The sequence below is a fragment of the Fusarium solani genome, assembly GCF_023522795.1.
Source record: "Fusarium solani strain SB1 chromosome Unknown bctg00000000, whole genome shotgun sequence".
Taxonomy (NCBI): Eukaryota; Fungi; Ascomycota; class Sordariomycetes; order Hypocreales; family Nectriaceae; genus Fusarium; species Fusarium solani.
Genome location: NW_027072157.1, coordinates 1,997,669 through 2,021,003, shown reverse-complemented (window position 1 = coordinate 2,021,003; position 23,335 = coordinate 1,997,669). Strand labels below are relative to the sequence as shown.

The 23,335-nt window shown below is 53.2% G+C and overlaps 9 protein-coding genes across 9 annotated transcripts; 4 read left to right on the top strand and 5 right to left on the bottom strand.

Annotated features, from left to right (window-relative positions):
* Window positions 1-133: 133 nt before the first annotated feature.
* On the top strand, window positions 134-521 carry MRS44_000627 (uncharacterized protein; the record flags this gene model as incomplete). The annotated part of the gene is made up of 2 exons (XM_065624133.1): window positions 134-198; window positions 257-521. 2 exons carry the CDS (start codon window positions 134-136, stop codon window positions 519-521), a joined length of 330 nt encoding a protein of 109 aa, XP_065479849.1.
* Window positions 522-1,388: 867 nt separating this feature from the next.
* Window positions 1,389-1,848, top strand: MRS44_000626 (uncharacterized protein; the record flags this gene model as incomplete). The annotated part of the gene is made up of 2 exons (XM_065624132.1): window positions 1,389-1,459; window positions 1,521-1,848. The coding sequence occupies 2 exons, from the start codon at window positions 1,389-1,391 to the stop codon at window positions 1,846-1,848; spliced, it is 399 nt and encodes a 132-aa protein (XP_065479848.1).
* Window positions 1,849-3,937: 2,089 nt separating this feature from the next.
* MRS44_000625 (uncharacterized protein) lies at window positions 3,938-4,389 on the bottom strand (the record flags this gene model as incomplete). The annotated part of the gene is made up of 2 exons (XM_065624131.1): window positions 3,938-4,096; window positions 4,141-4,389. The coding sequence occupies 2 exons, from the start codon at window positions 4,387-4,389 to the stop codon at window positions 3,938-3,940; spliced, it is 408 nt and encodes a 135-aa protein (XP_065479847.1).
* A 210-nt stretch (window positions 4,390-4,599) lies between these two features.
* Window positions 4,600-6,092, bottom strand: MRS44_000624 (uncharacterized protein; the record flags this gene model as incomplete). The annotated part of the gene is made up of 5 exons (XM_065624130.1): window positions 4,600-4,855; window positions 4,926-4,999; window positions 5,173-5,348; window positions 5,393-5,893; window positions 6,041-6,092. 5 exons carry the CDS (start codon window positions 6,090-6,092, stop codon window positions 4,600-4,602), a joined length of 1,059 nt encoding a protein of 352 aa, XP_065479846.1.
* A 992-nt stretch (window positions 6,093-7,084) lies between these two features.
* On the top strand, window positions 7,085-9,955 carry MRS44_000623 (uncharacterized protein; the record flags this gene model as incomplete). The annotated part of the gene is made up of 3 exons (XM_065624129.1): window positions 7,085-8,231; window positions 8,276-8,939; window positions 9,016-9,955. The coding sequence occupies 3 exons, from the start codon at window positions 7,085-7,087 to the stop codon at window positions 9,953-9,955; spliced, it is 2,751 nt and encodes a 916-aa protein (XP_065479845.1).
* Window positions 9,956-11,157: 1,202 nt separating this feature from the next.
* MRS44_000622 (uncharacterized protein) lies at window positions 11,158-12,321 on the bottom strand (the record flags this gene model as incomplete). Its single annotated transcript, XM_065624128.1, has 1 exon — window positions 11,158-12,321. One exon carries the CDS (start codon window positions 12,319-12,321, stop codon window positions 11,158-11,160), a length of 1,164 nt encoding a protein of 387 aa, XP_065479844.1.
* Window positions 12,322-12,360: 39 nt separating this feature from the next.
* MRS44_000621 (uncharacterized protein) lies at window positions 12,361-13,899 on the bottom strand (the record flags this gene model as incomplete). The annotated part of the gene is made up of 3 exons (XM_065624127.1): window positions 12,361-12,739; window positions 12,960-13,044; window positions 13,224-13,899. 3 exons carry the CDS (start codon window positions 13,897-13,899, stop codon window positions 12,361-12,363), a joined length of 1,140 nt encoding a protein of 379 aa, XP_065479843.1.
* A 1,597-nt stretch (window positions 13,900-15,496) lies between these two features.
* Window positions 15,497-16,682, top strand: MRS44_000620 (uncharacterized protein; the record flags this gene model as incomplete). Its single annotated transcript, XM_046267445.2, has 2 exons — window positions 15,497-15,769; window positions 15,831-16,682. The coding sequence occupies 2 exons, from the start codon at window positions 15,497-15,499 to the stop codon at window positions 16,680-16,682; spliced, it is 1,125 nt and encodes a 374-aa protein (XP_046138524.2).
* Window positions 16,683-16,992: 310 nt separating this feature from the next.
* MRS44_000619 (uncharacterized protein) lies at window positions 16,993-17,952 on the bottom strand (the record flags this gene model as incomplete). Its single annotated transcript, XM_046267444.2, has 1 exon — window positions 16,993-17,952. One exon carries the CDS (start codon window positions 17,950-17,952, stop codon window positions 16,993-16,995), a length of 960 nt encoding a protein of 319 aa, XP_046138523.2.
* Window positions 17,953-23,335: the final 5,383 nt, after the last annotated feature.

Genomic DNA, 23,335 nt, shown 5'->3' with positions numbered 1-23,335 from the left:
ACTCGGTACTCTCTCCTCTTTATCTCTATTATATTACATGATTCCTCCCTGGCCAATTTCCAGGGTTTTCTTCAAGTTCCTTTGAGAGACTGGCTGCCCCCATCTCCCCACTACGGCCCTCAACGAACACATCATGACCAAGTCTTCTGTCGATGCAGTTCATGGCTCAAGCCAATCTACCAATGGAAATCACAGAGAGTACGTCGTGTTCTTGGCAGAGGACGAGACCTTGGGCCTAACACTAATGCGAAACAAGGATCAATCGCAGCCAACAAGACGATCTTTACCAACGCCTAAGCCAAGACAGAGCAGTACCAAGGCCGTCACTCCATCTTTGCGACCCTGCAGAGCCCGTCAACTCCCGGCTGCAAGACCCCCTCCATATAGCACAGCCCACCCGAGAAGCGGTTTCGCTGCGTCCGGCCCCTAGCTTCACTATGCCAAAGGACGCGATCTCGGCCAAGGATCTGGCTGGCATTGGTGCCCAGTTCTCGGCCGAGAGACCGGCCGAGAAGGGATGAAAGCTCCATCCTCGAGTCCTACGTCTTTTTTTAATACACGAATCTCGAAGGTGGAATAGCGCACCTATCTGTCTAGCTGCTTCTTCTTCTTTTCTTTTGCCCTCCGACTCTTCTCTCAACACTGAATGGGTAGCTTAGAGAGCTGTTTTGCCCGAGATCAGTGACTGCTTCTTCGCCAATCCCAACGGGTGCAGGAACTCGGATAAATCAAGATAACATCGCGCCGATAATTGGCCAACCTCGCGGTCCAAATGGCGGTATACTGGGCTGTACGGGAATGTGGCACACTCGTACTCCGACCTGCTTTTACAGAAGCTAAGAATTAATTGTGTCCCCATGGGGCCCCAATCACGTAGGGCGTTGAGAAACCTGGCAGCCTGTAAAAAGAGTCGACGTGGTTGGCCGGGCTTTTTTTTTTCTGCGAGGAAGCCAATCATCTTCTCAAATACCCCAATTTTCCAACTTGACACACATGCACATTTGTGCCACGGTGACTATCCCCCCGACGCGGGCTGCTTCAGTTGCGATAATGGCGAGAGTCTTGTGAGGTAAAAAAAAATATGTTATAAGCCCAGCTTCGCTCTCCTTAGATTCTGCTTATGACATCGACTTCAATTCGAAACGAGATCAGTACGCCCTTCACTAAGCATACCTCTGCTCGTCCTCGTGCCTTTCGCTGCCCTCTTTTCTCTGCACTTGAATACCTACCTACCCTCTGGAGGTACTGGCCGGTACCTGCACTGCAGCTTATCCTTTGCCCGTGTATCCCTCTCTGCCCGAATCTACCGTCGTTATTACCTCCCTAAGCTCCCTAAAAGCTGCCCTTCTACATAGAAACACCCTCTGCTTCACACCTTTCCAACGACAATGTCTACCACTTCATTCAAGGCTGACCACGGCTCGGTCGAGTCCAACGGCCTGGGGCAATCGCACAGCGTGTAAGCCAACTGCTCCACCCTCCCACTTCAATTGAGTGAACCCCCCCCTAACGCGGATTAGCTCTCGGCAGTACGCCAAGATCGCCCCCGTGGAGGCTCCACATCCACAACAGGAAATGGGTAGATCGCACCAAATGCTTCGGTACCTCAATGACACGTGCAGCGAGAGCGGCAGACCTGTCACTGAAACGCTCCAAGACCCCTCCCACGTCCCTGGTGCGCGGTGCCAGATCAGCGTTGACTACCCTCTGTGCTGCGTCCTCCCACACGGCAACAAATCTGCACCTCCGCACAAGACCCTCTTGGTCGGGATCGGAGCCCAGTTTTCTGATCACCAGCAAGGCACGGTCCGCCCCGCCCAGTTGGATCCTGTCGATGTCGCTTCTTAGTCCATGGCATGGAGGTCATGACTGAGTTTTTTACAATTTTCTGTGTTGCCTTTTTCGATCCTTGGTATTTAGCGTCGCTGAGACGTATTTCTGTCCTTACCTCTTTTCTATTTTCCCCTTGTTTGCCGTCATATTTGAAGCATGTGCATTAGTGAGCGACACGTTGCGTCACGTTAGGTAGCTTCAATTATCGAATAACTTCTGGCAATCCAATTAAACCGAAAGACCATGAATGGAAGTGCCACACCGAAAAGCTTCGACGACGCGGTCAGCGACCTTCCATACACCTTCTTTGCAGCAGACTATGTAGGCGCCTTAGCGGCAGCCCGGACCGGCAGCCCAGTGCAGCATCCACTCCGCTCCACTCCACGTCATCCGAACCTGCAAGTATTTGGTTCCCCGTCTCCAATGTGAAGCACCGGAACACGCTCCAAGTCATCCGCTGACAACTTGCCTACTTCCTCGGCTTCCACACCAAACGGAAGCCCCAGATTGACGCCGGGGAAGACTCGTTGCATTCCCGGCGCATGTAATCGCAGCAAGTTTCTGTTGCACAATGAAGACAAGCGCGCCCTTGCGTCTTCCGGCCGCCACGGCCACGAGGTGAGACGGCTGCGCCTGGGCGTCGCTGATTTGCCGTCCCAGCATCCCAGCATCATAGCATTCATCCTTGCCAGACGGCCTGCGGCAATTCTTGCCCTCGCTATGCTAGGTTGAGCCGCAAGTACCTACCTAGGTATTCAGAGAGCGCAGGGTGCCCGGCATTCGTGACGCTTCGACCATCCGGCTCGGTGAAGCCGGTCGGCTCTGGAGCTCCTATGGCACCCAAGGAAAGCGACAATCGCCCTACGGCGCCCAGTAACAATAAGAAGAGGGCGTGCAAGCAGTAACGGAAGTTCCTAGCGATTCGTCGATCTGATTGAAGGCTGTGACCTTGAAGTGGGTTGGCTGTCCGGGGAAGTGTCCGGCGTGCAGGGAGGTTCGAAACGGAAGTGTCCCGGAAGCGATCCAATGTTAAATGTTGAGCGACAGCACACAGAGTTCGTGCAGAGAGCAAAAGCAGGGCGAGGATGCTATCATGGCCTGGTGACCTATGCTGGTTGAGGGCTCTACGGCTGAAGGTGACAGATGAACGCGCCGTCAGAAAGCCAAGTCAACCTTCCCCACAACACTTACGGGGAATTTCCCGTCAAAGCAGAGCACAGGCATTCAGTTGTCTATACTTTATGTAAACCAACTGGCACAGGTGTATCTGTTTGGGCGGCGTGAAACTGCAAGCCCAAGTCTACGCATTATGGTTGCACTGATTTGCAACAACACTGAGCAGACTGGCAAAAAGTGAAACAAGACGCAAAAAAACATACAACAGCGGGGATTCGCTGGTCGTCACCGACCCAACTACTAATCCGCCCCTCACTGGCTTGTCTATGGGAGAGCGGACGGGATCCCGAATTTTCCAGTGGGTGTGGTCGTATGTGCTAGGTTGTAGATGCCGGCCTCCTCATGAAGGACTCACGGGGACACCACGGGGGCTTCCACAGTGTAATGACCTCTTTCTTTAGATGTAGGAGTTGGATTGATCAAACATATACATGGCTGGGAAGCCAACATGCTCATTCCTTTTTAGTACTTGTATCTACCTATTATCTGCAACAATAACTCTCTAAGCACTTATATAGCGGCCCCTGAGAGAGCCACATCACGAAAGAAATCCAGTTAGTCTCCTATCCCTGGAGAATCAGGAGGCAGGATACCGTGTGTCCCCTCAGTACTGCACGGCCAGCAAGCCGTCCGCAACACGGCAGAGTTCCCCATCAAGCTGCTCAACCCATGCTTCACTTCCGACGCACTTCTTGCACCAAAAGACACCATCGGGTCGTACTTTTGCTTGATATCGAGCAACCTCTCATAGTTGGGGCCCCAGAACGCTCGTTGCCAGTCAGGTTCAAGAGCATCAGCCTCGAGAGTAAGGACAGTCAGCAAAACGCGGTATCGTTAAGCTCTGCCATTTTTCCTACCTCGTTAAAGTATGTTCTAGAGCTAGGAGCTAGGCCGCACAGAGCGGCTCCCTTGACGTTTGTCATGCCGTCTAGGCTGCGTTGGCCTGGGTGTATGAAAGAGCGTCCTTCCACGATTCCTTGGCGATGAGGTGGACCACAGTATCTCGCCAGGCAGGGTTCAGGGCGTTATCGACTTCCACTGAGCCGGCGGACACGCTTCCTGCGATGCTTGGGTTGGATACGCCGGCCTGTAGGCGTTAGAAACGTCAATTCTTCGGTGTCGAGAACATACCTTGGAAGCCTCGTCACTGGGACCAATGAGCTCTAGAACCCGCGCGAGCTTCTCAATGTCCTCAGTCAGGGCTGACTCGGAGAGGAGTCTGGACGCAGAGGCGGCACCACCACCACCAGCAGAGCCCTCAGAGGGCAGAGTGTCAAAGACGCTGATCCAGGACGGTGCCCACGCAACCTGCAACGTGGTTTTGGCCTTTTCATTGGCACCATGAAGCAGCTCGAGTAGGGGCTCTGTGGTGACCTCCATGGTAACGTTGGGTTTGTTGTAGAGAAACAAGACGCCGTAAAAGGTGACGGCTGGGGAGGATGGCACGCCCCCAATAGTTTAGTAGCCCTGGAGACCGTGGCGCTTCAGGTCCGGGGGAGGTGCATGCAGCTCAGCCATTAGATCCCACCAAAACGGCGTGCAGTTGGTCTTCTTCTCGACGTTGAGCAGCAGCGTAGTCACTTGTAGCATCTAATGAGCCTTGACAGTCAGCTCAGCGATGACTCCAAAGGTGCCGCCGCCGCCGCCGCGGATGGCCCAGAGGAGATCGGAGTTCTGGCACTCGCTGGCTGTCAGTACTTCGCCATCGGCAGCAACCACTACCGCCGGGTTGATGCTATCGGCTCCCATGCCGAACTCGCTCGTCAGATAGCCGTGGCCACCTCCTATGGCCCAGCCAACAAGTCCAACGTCCTTTTCGAGTGTCAGCAAAGCCATGAGCTCTAATCTACTGCAAGATAGAGGAGGCAAGATATCTATTGACGCTGTTTGTTCCTCCGGCTACTGCCATACCATACTCAGCAGCTGCGTGGAAAATCTCTTCGTCTTGTAGACTAGCGCCGACGGTGAATGGAGTTTTGGGCGGGGATATCTGACAAGTAGACTAGAAGTCTTCATGGAACTCTCCTTGCTTCATGTAATGCGCCCAGATTCTGAAGGAATCGATATTAGCCATGTTCATGTAAGGCAGGATGGTTTGTCTACGCACGAGAGACTCCTATACAAGGCCGTCTTACTGCTGTGGCCGGTGTTCCTCATGCTGACCCTAAGGTTCCGCTTGTTGACGAACTTGAGAGCTGCCTGGACATGGGCGGCTTCGGTGGTATTGACGACATACGGGGGATACACGCCGAGACTGTATCCACGCTCAGCAGCCAAGGGATCTCCGGCTACGCTTGTACCGTTCTCAAAGATTGGGTTGCAGCTGTTGTTGGCTAGCGCTGGCGATGAAGGAGCGCAGTAAAACTAGCTGGACATAGGACACTCCAATTGAAGACCATGCGGTACTGGCGTTTGTCAGGCGGCGAGCGGGAGATGCTATCCAGGCCGAGATGTAGGTAGTGGATGGCATCAAGACAAGCCGTAGTAGAGGTGTGGTCAAGCCCGGATGAGGGCGACTCTGATAAGTCCACTATGAACCTAATGAGCCCATCCATCTCAGTTCCCTGGGGCCTCTGGGCATACAGCCCGCCTCCCCAGAAAAGGATAGGCTCCAGCTCAGACTCGATGAGGGCCGGCCACGCCTCAGAAGCAACGGCTCGCAGGCCACGATGAACAACGACATGTTGTACCCAGCGGTCAAGAAACCGGGGCAGACGTCGCGCCAAGGTGTCGGTTAGGAGATGGCGGCCCAGGGTTGGGGTGAAGAGCAGGAGGGCCACGAGTTGGAGCTGTCTATGCGCATGCGCGTCGAGTTGAAGCTCTCGACAGCTTTGGCCTGCAGGTGGGCCGCGTGCGGGAGATAGAGAGGTGAATTTGCCGAGACCTGGGATGCGAGGCGGCAGGCTGAGATGACGAGGTTCTCAAGTTGCAGGCAAGGGAGACCGAGACCAGCTCGGAGGGCTAGCTGTGTGCCTGTCTGGTCAAGGGCTTCATCTACGTCAGGCACAAAGGATGACAGAGAATAGCGCACGATGGAACTCCGTGTGGTCCAGGTTAACGGGTGATCCGAGCCCCAGCGGCATGTTCAAGGTGAAGACGCCAGAGGCCAGCACTGGGCCCCCTGCCTCTGACGTATGTCGAGACTGGGCGAGCTCCTATGAGATTGTCGGCAGCGGCTCTGACGGGCGAGATCTCGACGTCACAGCCTCTGGTCCGAACCTTCAATGCCGTTCAGACATGATGCAGTTGGAACATGCCGGGCGCGTCTCATCGCACTATTAGCACGTCAATACAGTATGTTCCCAATCTCAATCGACAACTTGAGTTAGTCAATCTATGCTCACCGACCTTAATGTGCCTCCTTTTACCTTCTTGGCACCCGTTGCGTGATTTCTTATGCCGGCGTCGAAGCATTGCAGCGAGAGGAAACCGAATACTCGTATTACGTAGATGGACGGGCGCCTATATCTGTCGAGGGGCGGGTAGTTTAAATACACTTAACAGATCCTAGCTCGCCCCATTAGCCAATACTCGTATTAGATCTCCGCTAGTTGGACAGCCCTATCAGGGCTGGCCCCGGCGTTGAAAAGCAGGGGGGCGTTGTCTGCAGGAACTCGGCACCATGACTCGGAGGAAACTTGCGTAATCAGGGGCAGTTTTTGTCTGAGTTGATTGAGACAGAAATGAAAGATTTCTAAGATTGCGTATACAGTTAGGCTGAATTGCAAATGACACTCGAAATGTGCCTTGTGATTGCGTGTAGACGGGGTTGTGCAGGGGCAACTATCTTGTTACGACCACGAGTCAAGGTCTACGTACGTGGTGCATGTCTGTTTCCATCCCCGGTCAGGTTCATGCATAATGCCGAAAAGCTTAGCTCTCTCTAGTCTCGACGGTTAGAATGAGCCCTATCCTAATACCGGCGGGGTGCTTGATTACTTGTCTTGTGTTGTTTTGTCCTCTGCTCGTCGTCTTTTCACTCTCTCAACATTGAATCACTCTCCACTTGCCTCTTCCCTCTCCCATCTCTGAATCACTGTCGCAACAATCAGCACCATGTCAAAACCATCGGAATATGGCTAGCCGCCTCCCGATAATTCACCCACAAGAGCTACCCAGGATCCCAGAAATCACGAGCTCAGGGTGCAACAAAGGCACGAGAGCCACGGCCCTCCTCCCTACAGCTATTACCCACAAGATCCCGGCGCTCTTGAACAGTTTGACCTGGATTCTGCACTCGGTGCCAGTGTCTCGAGTAAGTGTTTTCCGATCTTTCATCCAAGCTCGTAAGGCGTTTGACTTGGTGCTCATGGCGATTCTTGCAGATGACGGTCGAGTCAAGATGACTCTTAACAAGAGGACGAGCTATATCGCCGACATGATCGCGCCGACACTGCGCCAACAACATGATACTCATCCCAACACGAGCCCTCGACCCCCTCCTCCTCCGCCGAAACCAGGTCTTGGCTGTGGCCAGGGACCCCCGCCCATGAGCATCGTGATCCAGATCGTCGGATCAAGGGGCGATGTGCAGCCGTTTGTGGCTCTGGGCAAGACCCTGTCGTCGTACGGCCATCGCGTCAGAATAGCCACCCATCCGACGTTTGCCAAGTTTGTCCGGGAAAACGACCTCGAGTTCTTCAGCATCGGGGGCGATCCTGCTGAGCTCATGGCCTTTATGGTTAAGAACCCAGGGCTCATGCCTGGAGCCGACGCCGTGAAGACGGGCGAGGTGAGCAAGCGGCGCCGCGGTATCGAGGAGATGATGTTGGGCTGCTGGAGGTCATGCATCGAGGCGGGCGATGGCTTGGAGGCCACCTCTGACGATCAAAGGCCGTTTGTTGCCGACGCCATCATCGCCAACCCGCCCAGCTTTGCCCACATTCACATCGTCGAGAGGCTCGGCATCCCTCTGCACCTCATGTTCACCATGCCATGGTCACCGACGACCGCCTTCCCACACCCATTGGCCAACATCCAGCACTCAGCAACCGACGGGGCTTCATCCAACTACATGTCGTACGCCATGGTCGAGGTCATGACCTGGCAGGGACTCGGAGACGTGGTCAACAGGTTCAGGACAAAGGTGCTCGGGCTAGATCCCATCGCGCTCATGTGGGCACCCGGCTTGCTCGAGCGGCTTCGCGTCCCATACACATACTGCTGGTCCCCAGCCCTGATCCCCAAACCTGGAGACTGGGGTGACAACATCGACATCTCGGGTTTCTTTTCCTGGACCTCGCTTCGTCCTTCACGCCGCCAGCAGACCTGGATGCGTTCCTTCGCGCCGGTCCGCCGCCTGTTTATATCGGCTTCGGTTCCATCGTCGTCGACGACCCCGCCAAGCTCACCAGGACCATCTTCGAGGCAATACGGCTAGCTGGAGTCCGAGCTCTTGTATCCAAAGGCTGGGGCGGCATCGGAGGGGATGATCAAGTGCCTGAGGGAGTCTTCATGCTCGGAAACGTACCCCATGATTGGTTGTTTGGTCGCGTCTCAGCCGTGTGCCACCACGGCGGCGCAGGCACCTGCTCTGCCGGCATCAAGGCCGGTCGTCCAACCGCTGTAGTTCCCTTCTTTGGCGACCAGCCTTTCTGGGGCGCCATGGTGAGCCGAGCCGGCGCTGGTCCCGAGCCGATCCCACACACCGACTTGACAGCTGAGAAGCTCGCTGCGGCGATCCGCTACTGTCTGCTGCCGGAGACACAGGCCAGGGCCCAAGAGCTGGGTGCCAGGATCCGAGAGGAAGCTGGAACGGCCGAAGGCTGTCGGAGCTTCCACCGCCAGCTCCAGAGTCGCAAGATTGTGTGTGATGCCGCCCCAGGGAGATGTGCCGCGTGGAAGGTGAGGAGAACGACTGTCAAGCTGAGTCCCTTTGCTGCAGCAGTTCTTGTCAGAGCTGGAGAGCTAGAGTACTCAGACTTGAAACTGTAAGTGAAAACCTCCCTGCACCTATTGTAACATGTGCTCTCCTTAGCAAGTTACCTCTGACTAACATGAAAACAGATACAGGTCAATTGAATACAGCACTGAGGAACAGCCATGGGATCCCTTCTCGGCTACTACAGCTGCCCTCATAGGAGACATGAGCAGCATCGCCGCCGGAATCGCCACCGTTCCTCATAACGTGATCAAGGGAATCCGAGCGAGCAATAAGAGAGGGAAATCACCATCCCCTGGGCCATCTTCAAATGCCCAGGAACCCCCCAACGCCCCTGGTTCCTCTCAGATGCACGCCTCGCAGCAACTCCAAGTGCCATCGGGTGACAACAATCAGATCGAGCAGCAGGAATCAAGCAGTAGTCATGCTGCCGAAGTCGCCAAGAGAGCAGCCTTACAGGTGGGCGAGGGTGTTGGCGGCATCGTCGGGGCAGCCGTCAAGTCCCCCATGAACTTCAGCCTCGGACTGGCCAAGGGGCTCAAGTACGCGCCACGCCTCTACCACGACGAGCTGATCCGTCAGTCGGACAAGATTGACAGCTTCTCCAGTGGCCTCAAGGTAGCGGGCAAAGAGCTAGCTTTGGGTTTTTATGATGGCGTCGCGGGTCTGGCGGTGCAGCCGTGGAAGGGCGCCGTCAAAGATGGGCCCATTGGGCTCGTCAAGGGCTTTGGAAAGGGCATGGGCGGCCTGATCTTCAAGCCTGCAGCTGGCAAGATTCCTCTCCTCTCCTCTGTTCTTCTTCTGGCTAACTATTTCGTTCCAGGCATCTTTGGTATCGCGGCTTACCCGATGCAAGGCGTTCACGCTCACGTCCGGAGCATGTTCTCAAGCGGCGTGCCTGACTACATTGTTGCGTCGCGCATCCAGCAGGGCGAGGACGACTTCAAAGCCGCGTCAGACCATGAGCGACAGGCCGTGATGGGGAGATGGAGGAGTCTTCAACCGGCTTTGAAGAAGTGGCGTCATCTGAAGGACAAGGACAAGGAGGATGACCTTTACACGTAAAGCAGTGACTGATGGAGATGTATTTAAGAAACGACTTCTCTCTGCCGCTTAACGAAGCGCAGAGCTTGTACCTACTCTTGAGCTTAATTGGCTAACATCAAAAACTGGATAATACAGGTGTTAGGATAGATACTTTTCGTTGATTATTATGATTTAAACTGTGTCCCTAGGGAATAGCAGGGTGTTTGACTATCAATGAACACTACACTTTACGATGGCGTACATCTAGAATCTCTGATTTTAGCAAATTTAATCAAGTATACTGCTCTTCTAAATATCTTGATAGAACATAGTCGAGCCTCTTTTGTGCTCTTACGAGTCCTTGTCTTGCGCAATACGCGCGTTAGCACGCTGAAGGCCACGGCTCAGTCGGCGTCCAGGACCCTCTTGTTCCTCAGACCCGATATACTTTTGTTTTTGCCGTGAGGCGAGAGAGTCAGGAATACGTTGTCTATACACCCCATCAACAAAGCTCCGAGATGCTCTACCTGTTGGTACAGGGTGAGCGCAAACTTCCGATGGAACACTGCCACAAAACGGCGTTACCGTTCACGAGCTCTTGCCTTACAAATCTAGAAATATTTCAGCTTAGCTCAAGAAAAAAAAATAAAACAGTAGTAGTTAGGAACATCAAGAAAGGCTTTTGCGTTGAAACACACGCGTGTTACGAAGATGAGGGTGAGGCTCAGCGGGGAACGGGCCTTTTCTAGTATGCCTTGAGGAAGATAGCGAAAGAGTCTGGAATCTCCGAGAGAACCATGATAGCGAGAGAGTTCGTGTTCTTCTATACGGAAATATCCAAAGTTGTACTTAAAGAGGGTATGATCATTCCGAAGCCAAGAGTTGAGAAGGTCAACATCTCAACCACTACCCCAACACTCCAGGGTTTCTACCTTCTCCTTTTTATGCTAATCCACATATTATTTTTCCCGTCTGGTAAACATTAATCTACTGTAAAATTCTTTCTATATTCCACAAAATCTACGACAGAACCAACTTCTTCCCAAGCGGCCAACCCCACTAGCATCGGCCGCTTCCATCTACATGATCCTCAAGCGGATTATCCTGCTTACTGAGGGAGAGCAACATTCCTCTTGTGCCAAAATATTGCGCTTTAGGTAGAGATTCATTATACAGGAATTCCTTTGGACCATCGATACTCCATGATAATAGATTGTCAACGACTGCACAGCCGTTTAGGTTCACACCCATATCAGACATCCGTGCCTCAGGCCCTGATCAATGGCAGCCCTCACAGCGCAGGTAAAGCAAGTCCCTTCGTCAGCTCTAGCGATTACAGCATGCCTGCCCTCCATCGAGCACCATGCCCTCGCCAGTAGCTCGCAGTCTCCCTCCCCGGTAGCGTCAATGACCAACACCCTCTCACCACCGGGCACAGACTTGAAGGGGTCTGCAATGGCGGCAACATCTACGACGTGATCGAGCCTAAGCATATCGCGCAGGTCGACGAGGTGCGGGCCATCGATGCACCGAGGGGCGGCGACAAAGGCTGGGTTGTATTTCAACTCAAAGAGTGAGGCTATTGGACATTTGTTGATATGAAATGTCAAGATAGCTCTTCTTGGCTCGTCAGCCGCGCCTCTGGGGTAAACTGTCTTTGCTCTTAGGAACTGCAGACCCATGAACTTGGTCTTTGTTGGCGAGTTTCGAGGAGGAATTGCTCCCACCCACTTGACTGGCTCGTCTAAGCCCTGAAGATGCGACATCTCTGCTGGTTCCCTGGGGATTTGGTCAAAAGGCACATGTTTCTCCTGAATCCGCCACCAGCCAGGCCTGACAACTTGGCCATCGTTGGGCAGAACTGGAGGACAAGGTCCAACCCAACCGTTGGCCGCCTTGACACCCTTCATCCCTCCAAAGACACGGCCTAGGGCGTGCTTGGAGCGCCAGTATGATCGTCCATCCAACACAAGTCCAGCAGAGGGATGTGCCGGCTCGCCCATCCGCAGCAGACTTGGAGTAGCGAGTACGAGAGCGGGCATGATGGCGCAGACGTGCCCTGAGCCCGGCAAGACAGTCCCAAATGCCCAGTCCAATAGCTTGTGTGTGCCCATTGCAGATGGAAGAACGGCGGCCCCCCGAGGTTCCAGGAATTCTTGCATCTCGTCTAGACCAGGCCACTCCATGAGCTCTGCGAATCGAACCAACCCTTCAATCTGCTCATCATGAACTAGTTCTTCAAAGTCGTAGTATGGCTCATACTCGGGCCCTGAGACGTTCTTGATGCGTACGCCCTTGATCCATCGACAAGCCATCTCCATCGCTGCCATGACTTGGTTGCTCATGTTGGGAAAGGTGGTTGTAGTTTGCTCGAGGCGTAGCTTTAGTTCGTATGCGACGATCATTTGAAATAACATCTCTAATCTCATTGAGTCGCCAGATAGTCACATCTTCGCGGGAGAGACGACTTCATCATACTCTGGAAAGATATCGACGCGATTCAAGGTGACGAGCAGATCCTGAATCTGATGGTCCATGTCGTACGCAGGAGCCTTAATACGTTGGGTATCGGCCGGGCCGAGAAGTTTTTGCATGTGCTCGAGTGTCGATTGTTCTGTTCTATTCTCCAGCAATACTTTACGCTGTTGTAGTTCGTCCAGCCATTCGACAAGCTGACCGAAGCTGTGGTTGGGAACGACGCCAGTAGTATTGCGAGTACCGTCTCCTTTACTCGTAGGCTGACCATTGCGCTCCCAATTGCTCAAATCTGCTGCAAATCCTTGGACAGTTCGTGTTCCGGGCCATTTCCCCTCGAACTTGCAACTGGCCTGTCATAGCTGAGTGAGTCGACGTGGTGAAATAGCAACGAGGGGGCTCGAGATCAATGTACCTCGCTGTCTTGTTCACTATAGCTGCTTTGCATGTTTCCAATGTCATTATTCATCTCTGTTGTGGCGTACATCAAGGCTGCCTCTGTCAGCGTGGACGCAGGTTTGCCGCAATGGGTCACTCACACCAAGATGGATGAATGGGTTTGACGTACTCCATCTTCTGTTGCTCCTCCTGGGCATGCTCACTGTTGACGCCTTCCCAGCCCAGAGTGGCATTGACGTAATGTTCTTTCTTGACTATGATGATTTGTAGCATGCCTCTGAGGTGGTCTTTGTCGTCGAGTTGCGTTGCTTGACAACATCAGGCTCGTGGTCGTCCTCGGTGGTCAAGTTGCGAAACTGCGGTTTCTGGCTGCTTGGATTCGCCTTAGACTTCTCGCCGCAAGGTTTGTCTACCTCACTCGGTTCTTCTATACTAGAGGTTATCGGCTTGTTCGCGAATCCATCATGGCTTGTCTCCGCTACTCCCTCGATCTTGGAAGGCCCTTCCGCAGTCCAAGGAACAGGGTTGAGCAAGATATAGGCATCTGCATCAGCCAACAAGACAAACAGCAAGTTGATGCATTCGCGGATGCCCCGACTGAGAGACACGAAAGTCTTCTTATCCTTTCTATGCCACCTCGTCGCACTGCTGATTCTCAAGTTCATCGATGGAGGCCCGAGATAACACCCTAGGTCCGGCCTCATATGCCTTCTAGAAAGGGGCATAAGCGGTGCGACGGACTTGACAATGTCGTCGAGAAAGTCAAATGCGCCCTGGGTGAGTCTAGGAACCGTGAGGCGGGGGTCGAGAGGGCCATGATCGTTCGGATCAAGCATGCGTGGGAAACCAAGTCGTCCTCCCCAGTCCTTCAAACGATCTTGCTGTGTCCAGATACCAAGTCTAAAGTCCGAATAGTCAGAGGTAATGGGATCACCGCGGGCGAATCTTGACAGCATATTGTCGCAGTCCCTCCAGGCGTTGGCGAGCGCTGGGGCATTGTTGTCTTGCATCTGCGCTGGAAGCCATTGCTGCTCGAATCTGCGGAGTGCTTCTGTCACGAAGGCGTCATCCTCCGCTGCTTGCGTCTCTGCGGTTTGTGTATCACTCATTGTAACTGTCGAGTTAGGTTTCAGTCGTGATGGTTGGGGTCTTTAAAGAGCCCTTTTGAGGACGGCGAAGGGGGCTGAGCAAGCCAAGTCCGTTGTTGGACGCCACATGGTTGGCCTCGACTGGTCATGATGATCCATGATGAAGCTAGCAGATCGGAGCTAACATTAGGGCCCGCATTTTGAGAGAGCAAGGATGCCTTGTCTTATGTATCCTAATACAAGCCAAGGTGATCTCAGATCTTTACTTAATGAGTCCTTGGCCGCTGAACTTGGCCCAGCTACCAGCGAGGCTAAAGAAGCTCACTTGGGACTTGAATTGAGGCGCAATTGGCACGCGGGTGGAGGAAGAAATGAGACACCAATTCTCCCCTAAAGAGAGTAATAAAAAGAATAAAAAAGGCTCTAAAGTAATACCTGTATTATAATATATCTTTACTTCTTTTATTATATTTCATAGAAATTTATGTATAATAATTATGAGCAGTTAGGTAACTCTCGTTATGTTCTGGTGTCTTTTATTTCTTGACCCCCGTGGTACCCTGATATAAGCCGAGGAAATCTCAGATCCTTACTTGAGTAATGAGTCCTTGGTCATTGAACTTGGCCCAGCTACCAGCGAGGCCAAAGAAGCCCGTTTGGGAATCTTATAAAGACACAATTGGTTCCTTCAGTCTAATAAAAGACACCCACACAATCTTCCTGGCAGGCTATTGACTTGGTAGTCTTTTAAGCAAAGAGTGAAGTAGACATTGGAGACTTCGAACAATACTACTACTACACCCCGTGAAAATGTTTCGTCTAAAGACGACTATATAACATATTTCAGTAACCATGACTACCTTAAGGGCAAAATATAATATGGTCCGTCCTTATACTTAAATAACTCTATAACTACCAGTTAAAGAGACTAGGGGTTAGGTCAGACGCTAAGTGCCGACATTCGGGGTCCGCGGACACCAACCCTGGCTAGCTTTCAATTCAACCACATCCTTGCGCGCTTCGATAGCGGATAGATAAGACAGAACGCGCTGTCCCACCTGAATTTCGCGACGTCTCTCTACCAAGACTCGGCCTTTACACATTCTCGCCGCCAGTTGCACAGCCAATCTTACGACAGCAACGCGAACAACCCACAGAAATGTCACTTTCAGGTACGGGCTCGGGGCCCGCGGGTGTCCCGGGTGTCGCTCGGTCTAGGCCGTACATTGGTCGGCGGGGACAGTTCAAACGTTCGCGGAACGGATGCCTTACATGTCGGTCCCGGAGGAAGAAATGCAACGAGGAGAGACCACGGTGCATAGGTTGCAGGCGGAACTATCTTGAATGCAATTGGCCAGTGGAACAAACCCATCGAACATCATCACCACCAAGCCCACGCCAGCAAGATCCCGGCCAGAGTGATCTTGCTCTTCACAGTCAAGACTTTTTGACTTCTCCTTCTGGTGAGATTGTCTCACGAGCTGCAGAAGCTGAGAAGCCGTTGAAAGAAAGCTTATGGACGATATCCTTTGGATCTTTCACGCATCTCACCCGATCTTGCACACTCACCCCCGAATCCCCTCTCCTGCTTCAACACTACCTCACCACAACCGCAACCATGCTCCCGATGCCGGCCAACGAAAACGCATTCATCACCGAGATTATTCCCGCCGCCTCTGTGGACGACCTACTCATGCATAGCGTCCTAGTCGTTAGTGGAGCACATATGAACTTTGAGGACGATGCCGATGGAGCCGCTCAGAAAGCGACGTTGTGTCACTACAGTAGTCTTATTAGGCTTTTGCGCGTTGAGTTTTCAGAACTACAAGCCTCGGACATTAGGAAACTTGTTCGGTTACTCTTGATTCTGGTCATATTGTGTCACTTTGAGGTTAGTACTAGCCCCTCCCAGCTGTTGGCCCTCCCATGTCAATACCAAGTTCGTCATATAGGCAATCTCAGGGGTTAATGGAGAAGCCCTGTTTCGTCATCTCCGCGCCAGTCGAGAAATAATCCTCAAAATCTTAAAGTACCAGGAGTCGACTCCCTTAGCACACGACCTCACGACGCATTTCGGGCTTGGCCTCGAACTGTACTCGTACCTCGTCGTCACCAATTGTCTAACTCCATATGGTCTCTTGACTGAGCGCACGTTTCCTCTGGATCATTTCATCACTTCACTCGACAGCCTCAGTCATTACCAGACGTTTGGCATCATGTTTGCTGGTCTCCACGGTCTTTTTGAGTTGATACCGCAGGCATCTCTCCTTTTTGGTCAGAGATTGACTGAACAAGAGGCCGGTGTTGATGACCCTTCATCTGGTTGCATAGAGCTGCATGATACGATCCAGAGCCGCCTTCGAGATTGGAACGTCTCACAAGCTACAACTGATAGCTTCCATGACAAAGACTCCATGACACATGTTTCCGAAGCTATACGGCACAGTCTAGAAATCTATCTGCTAGCAGCGATGCAAGGTTCATCCATTCCAAACGCTGAAACCGTCGCCCAGTTTCAGAGCCACGTCGATATCGTCTTTGGCTCGGGCCAAAAGTTGCACCAGTCTCAGTGGACGGCGACTTTAATGTGGCCATTCCTCATCGCTGGCTCTTGCACCACCCAACAAGATCGGCAACAATCACTGTCCCAGACCCTGCGCAACTCAAGATATCGAATGAAGCACAGTATCAGGGCATCGAATTTACTGCAGCGCCTCTGGGATGACCCAGATCCACTGATGTATGGGCCGTATGGGCTGTACCTAGCCATCTCAAAACATGACATCACATTCGGGACTCTATAAGTGTAAGGGATCTTGCTTTCGGTCGGAAGCCGGTTGCGCTGGCGTTGAATTGAGGATACCAGGTCCATGTTTTGGCTACTTTCACGGTGAGAGGAGACGAACTTCAGAACACCAGCATTTTTTATCAAACTCATGATCATATAACACGAAATTACCGAACCTAGGACGCAGATTCCAGAACAGGCCACGGGAAGCAACTAAAAAGAACCAAGCTATCACAGTTGGCCCTGAAGAAAAAGCAAGCGCATAAATCCACCAGAGTCCTCTTCGACAGCTCCTTAAGCCTTCATATCTGCAGTCACCTAGGAAATCATTCATACTTGATCTCGATGGTGTGTTTAGGGTCGTAATGCAGAGCCCAATACCCGTCCCAGATCGACTTGGTGATGGGACCAATCTCCCCGTTGCCCACAGGGTTCCCCTCAAGCTTCGTGATAGGCATGACACCGCCCGCAGTGGTGCACATGAATATCTCATCCGCTTCAAACGCCAAGCTTGTCGGCACGTCGTCGATATGGATGGGAATATTGTTCGCTTCAGCGACATCAAAGACAGTTCGTCGGGTAATACCCTCCAGGACGCCCTTTCTAGCCGTAAAGAGGGCGCCGTCCTTGACGAAGACAATGTTATACCCAGCTCCCTCTGTAATGTTGGCGTCCCCGTCGGTTAGGAAGGGATACTGCGACCCCCTATCTTGGGCCTCAAGGAGGCCCCTGATCAAGTCTCCCCACTGCAGGTTCTTGACCGTAGGGTCAATGGCACCAGGTGGAATACGTCGAACGGTGCGAGCGACGATGGCTTCGCCGCCAATCTGCTGCACCTGAGGGGGCATGATCCAGATGTACGGCATCACCAAGATGTAGATGAAGTTGTTGTCGGGCGTGTCGCTAGATACGGGCTCACGAACAAAGCGGAACCCACGTGTGACGATGAGTTGGACATAGGCATCGCGAATGCCACTCTTTGCAATCAAGTCAAGAGTTGCTTGCTTGATCTCATCCCGCGACATGGGAGGCTTCAGGCGCAGCTTCTTACAGCTCGCCTCAAGGCGGTCCAAGTGGTCCTCGAAACGAAACAGCTTCCCATCCCACACGCCGGGTACGTCGTAGGTGAGGTCGCTATGGAGGAAGCCCTGGTCGAGGATGGGGATTCGGGCCTCGTACAATGGGGAGACCTGGCCCTCAATGAGGGCTGCGCCGTGAGAGAGAGGGTTTTCGGACTGTTCAAGTCTTGTCTGGCGCTCCTGGAAGCCGTCGAAGATCTTCTGCATGGTTGACATTTTAAAGGTGTGAAGGAGGTTGGTGGAAAGGTGTGTATGTAAATGTATAAAAGGGGATGTGTAGACAGGTGCTCAAGAGTTGATGCTGCGTGGTGGTTGAGATTCATAATGTGAGAACAAGACGGACAATATATACTCAAACCTCACAGTCTATAAACCAGCCCGCGATATATCTACGGCGCCCGAGGAGCCCGTGATACTCATTAGTGTCGTCATCTGGGTTGATGAATCTGGTCGACGACCTGGTGTAAGTCTTATCTATCCGCGGTGGGATCTTATCTATGCGCGATCGGTAAGACTGTTCCGAATGCCAACACGCGGTCGTAAAAAAAACTTGAGACTCCAATACGCCCGCGATTAGCGAGGATGGCAAAAAGAGCCAACTTGGCAGCCTAACCATAGGCAAACCAAGGGATGAATAAGAGAAATAAGAGCACAATCACTTTCTGATACCATTAAATTATTTATGATAATTTTCTTAAAATTCTTAGGCCTTAATTTTAGTCTTTTTGCCTAAATAATTAGAGAGGGCTGGTCTAGTGTCTTATGTTTTTTTACTATCGCGTGGCCAGACACTCACTGTCAGCAACAGAGCCTGGCCCAGCAATCACAGCCACAGTGTTCTCACAGATGGCCGGTTCAATTGAGGCGCCCATCGCAAATGCGACGGAACACATTCGTAGCTTGCATATCTACCGACGTAGTTCAGGTTCCGTTGCGGATCCGGGCCAGGCACGTAGCAGCTATATAGAACGGGCCTCTGCCCTACAGAAGCTCTGCCTGCTCTCGTATTCTCCGTCTTCGACGTCCCATCCTGTCCGTTCACGCTCCTGCTTCAAAGACGCTGTTTACCCTCGAAATCGATTCTCGAACCGATTCCCCGCCCGAAATCACACCCGACGCCCAAGAAATACACCCCGTTCTCGCACCGAATCCCAATGGAATCGCAACATGCCCGGCCAGCCCGAGAAGGGAGATGGATACCTAGTCGCCCCGCACGATGCTGTCTGAATCCCTGGATACCTATATCTTAAGATTTCCAATATTAGATCCTACAGCCGACCTTGTTCTCGTGATCAGATCCAAGATCCTGAGATGGGTACTCGTTGCGGCGATTCCGTGCTCGCGGCCGTTCAAACGGCCGTCGACGTGGTGGCGTCCTCATCAGCAACGATGACTCAAAAGTCCTACCAGGCCTACGCGTCCATGCACAAAAAGGTAGGTGCTACTTTTTTTTTGTCTTCCTCCTCTCCCTGCGGGGTCATGGGCAGGAGAACACCACCAAACCGCAAGATGCTGCATGATTGGACTTTTTCTAAAGCGTCGAGCTCGACGGGCGGTAGGTTAAAGACGAGGGATGGAGGCTGGAGCTTGGTAAGCTGTCTGTCGGATGTTTGAGATGACGGACAGGAGGTGTGTGTCCGTCCACTCGAGACGAGCTACCGACGAGTCACCACAACAAGAAAAAAAAATCGACCGAGATCGGCAGCCGTTTTAGATAGCAAAGTGGAAAAAGGACCAACAGGGGGGGTGGGATAAATAGCCTACTCACACGCCGCCTGGCCGATTCCATCCTCCTTGTGAAATCATCGGCCTCCGGGAGCTCCAGGTTGTCGGCGGCGACGGTAGGAAGCCGCGAAGCCGCGGAACCATCAACCGGACGGGACCCAGCATCCGGCATTCCGCCCCACCCCCGACCCGTCCCGGCGCCTTCTTGCAGCTGGGCGGTCCACCCTGCGGCTCTGTGCAGAAGGAGACCCAAGATTTGGAGAGTGATGGAGCGCCCCCCAGCGTGCAACTCTCATTTCCAGTTCCACCTTGACAAACCCAACATTGCCTTGTGAGACCCTTCGGTGCCATGTTCAATCCCTAACGGCGTCAAACAGTGAACTTGCATCCGTAATGAGCAGCCGTCTCTCGACTGAACAACTCCGCGCCATCACCTCTCTTCTCAAGGGACATAAAGAGTCATAGAGGCGTCAGGCGGTTCAAGCGAGCTGTTTTACAAGTCTTCAGGTTCCATCATCGTGTAAACCAAGAAGGGATGCTTCCATCATCCCCTCGGCCTAGACGAAGCCGTGTAGCAGAAGCACCAAAAATGCAGAGCACACTAGCAAGGGCAGGGCTCGCTGGGAACAGCAGTGCCCGATGTTAGCTGCACACTTGTTGGGGAAATCGGGAACCGTCCCAAAATGGATCCGTGCTAGAGTCGAGCAAGTGCCAAGAGACATCAGATGCTCATCATACGTACGTGAAGCCAGCACCTATATCATCCTTACGAAGAGTGCTGTTGACAAGGGTAGGCAATCAATGTGCCTGGTTAGTGGCAAGCTGAACAGCGCGAACGCCCGTCCAGCAGTTCTAGTCCTAGGCTAGAAGTTGACCACAGACCAACTGAAGAGTCCCATGGCCACATCTAAGCATGCCCACCCCTGCCTTGAGGGACGGGAACCTGCGTCGCCCATCTGACCCACTACCAAGGATGACGCCGAGCTAGGGCGCCTCGTTCTCCTTTGGAATAAGCTCCTGCCACACACCGCCTTGGTGTTTTGCCTCTCTCTTGACACGTCGTGTGGTTGTGGAGGCATCTTTCGAACCAGAGTTTTTGATGGCCTGCTAAACAAACGACCAGTTTGACGTGAGCCTGAGCTGTTGGAGAATGCCTGTTCACGGACGAGGGCAAGTGCCATCGCCCCAGTCATTCCCGGGTCTGCCATATTGTCCACCATCTTGTTCTGCTCGTAGCCTCAGAGAGATCTCACTTGGCATCGGTAATGAGGACAATCTTAGCTGCTGGCTTTGGAATGTTGGCCTTTTCCATGCCACCATCACCAAACACATGAGGGGCACGCCATCACCGAGGCGGGGTCTGGGAAATTGGCAACACGATGATGACTGACGTGTCCATCAAGAGATGGCAAGGCTGCCTCAGATCGACCGCGAAGGGGTTGCTGGTTGGCCATGGTGGACCGGCTTACTCTCCCTTGAATAGTGGATGGTGTGTGTGTGTGTGTGCGCGCGCACCTGTCTGGGAGGGTGCCGCTGGTGGCCCAACGCCAGCGAAAAAAAGCAAAGACAAGAAAAAAGGCAGACGGATACAAGGTATAAAATAACCAGCCATGATGGAGGCGAAAGTAGCGCCATCTTGGCCTCCGCAGGAACACTGACTCGCTTGCCGAGATCGCGGGCTGTTTGTCCCAGCGGGAAGGACAGCCTTGGCCTTGTCTTCGATCCCTCGACGCGCCAATCACTTCCCGAGGCCTGGGCCTGGCCTAGCACTCACCCCTGTTGCTTCTCGAAGAATGGATGTTTCGGCTGACGCATTTGCGGGCATTCAGCGTGCTTCAAGTCGGCGTGTGTCGAGAAAAAATATTAATGAGCACACTGACCTCATCGCACCCGCCGGCCAGGCGTCGGTAGGAGACCCCCCGAATGTTACCCATCCCGGGCTCGGCCAGTAAATGTTCTACTGGGTAGGCCGGTAGGCACTGGCCTTTAAGCTTACCCCTGGAGCAGGTCGACTTAGTTCACAGCCAGGCCAGAGAACCTCCAGCTGTCTGCTCCTAGGGTCGATCCCTCTGCCGAGGGTACCCCACGTCGACCGGCGCCGCACGTCAGAGCAGCGCTAAGCAATGCTAAGCAACAGCCCCCAGGATCCGCTCATGGCAGGCAAGCGAGGGCAATTGTTGAGAGATCTCTCTTCCAACAACCCCTTATCCAGCGGCCTCACAGGGGTGTGGGCTTTCGCCCGCTTGGTATCTACCTATCCTGCCTTGGCAGTCTCGTCGTGGATGAGGGTTAGGTGCTCTTGGTCGGCCTCGGTAACAGCGAAAAGTCTACCACCTCAGCCTTCTCCTCCATCTTGCGCGATCCGGACACGCTTTGGCCATGGTTTGTAGAATACTTAGTTAGTGTAGCAGACGCCTCCCAAGTGGCATGCCCCAGGCGGCCGGGTCGCCAAGCAAGAAGCGTAGAAAACAGCCAGCAATGGGGCTCGGAAGCCATCCGCGGCAGCTCGTGCAGATTTTCCATGAAAGAAGCCGTCAGTCCATCCACATCCAAGCTCAGGGAACGCTTAGCGTTGAAACAGTACAGTGGGCGCACACAGTACGGTTATCGTTCCATGAAACCTTCATGCAGTCTGCTGTCCAGCCCATGACATGGTTCCTCAGTCCCTGGGCACGCTTTGTAGCTGGTCAAGAGCTTCACCACAGTCCCTCCACACGAGTGTGGATCGGTATGACGCCCTTGGCTGGGCCCAAGCTCGTTCTGGGGGGCTTGTCCATTTGGCCAGGTGACATGCGTAGTTCGCCAGGCCGCCTTTCCAGAAGACCAGAGGCACAGGCCATTTGAGGACGTCTTTTTTTTCTTTGCAGAGAAAGGGACACAGTGTGAGAGTCAGGAAGATTTACCGGCTTGACTGGGCCACCCAAGTCGCCCTGCATGTGTCCTGGCGGAGCTTGCCCACCAAGCCATCTCATCCAGTCTGACAACGATCTCTTAGCCAGGGCCGAACAATTGATATTGTGTGCCGTATTTACAACGTCCGTCCCAGAAACTCCAGAATTGTGGTCAGCGAGACGACCATGCCTCGTCCCGACGCAGAGTCCGAACCATTGCATGGCTGATTAGGCAAAGATGAGGACCGAGGGAGAAAGACCGCAGTTGAACGAACTGGTCAAAGGCAGTCTGATGGGGAAAGGTGTGCCAGCTTCAAGATATCATGGGCGAGATGAGCCACGATCCTAGAATGTGGCCCGGTGAAAGGGCTGGTCAGATGTCCCATCAGTCCCCTCACCGCGATAAGCTTGGTTGTCATAAAGATGCTCTTGTTCGCCCACACTGTACCCTCGCCGCCGTCTTTGATACCGAGTCTGTCATCATCTTGGTTGAGAGCTGCACAGTTGCACCGCATATTTGCGCCGTTGGGTACAACCAAGACAGGGCCTGGATGCCCTTCTCCTAACCATTCACGACTCTCTAGAACCCGTCAATACACGCTTACAATGCCCTTCTTCGCCAGGTAATTGTTTTCCTTTGCGCGATGCCAATTTGGACAAGATCGCCTCTCAGATCTGTTCAACAGCTCAAACTGCTTCCGTGGCGCAGCCGACTAACGCCAGGCCCGGCTGAAGCTGAAGCTCAAAGCTCAAAGCTCCGGTCGGTGATGCCGTAACGGCCGAGTTGTGGCGGGGCTTCCACGGATGCAGAAGCAGCTTGGCGTTTCGTTTCGTTTCGTGGATAGGTGCTTTTTTTCTCTCATAGGATCTGTTGTTGCATCAATCGTCTCATCTTTCCTCCTCATACTGTCATGACGGTTGGAGTAAGTATCCATGGATCGGTGGAGCTCTAGAGGTGAGCCACAAGCCATCCA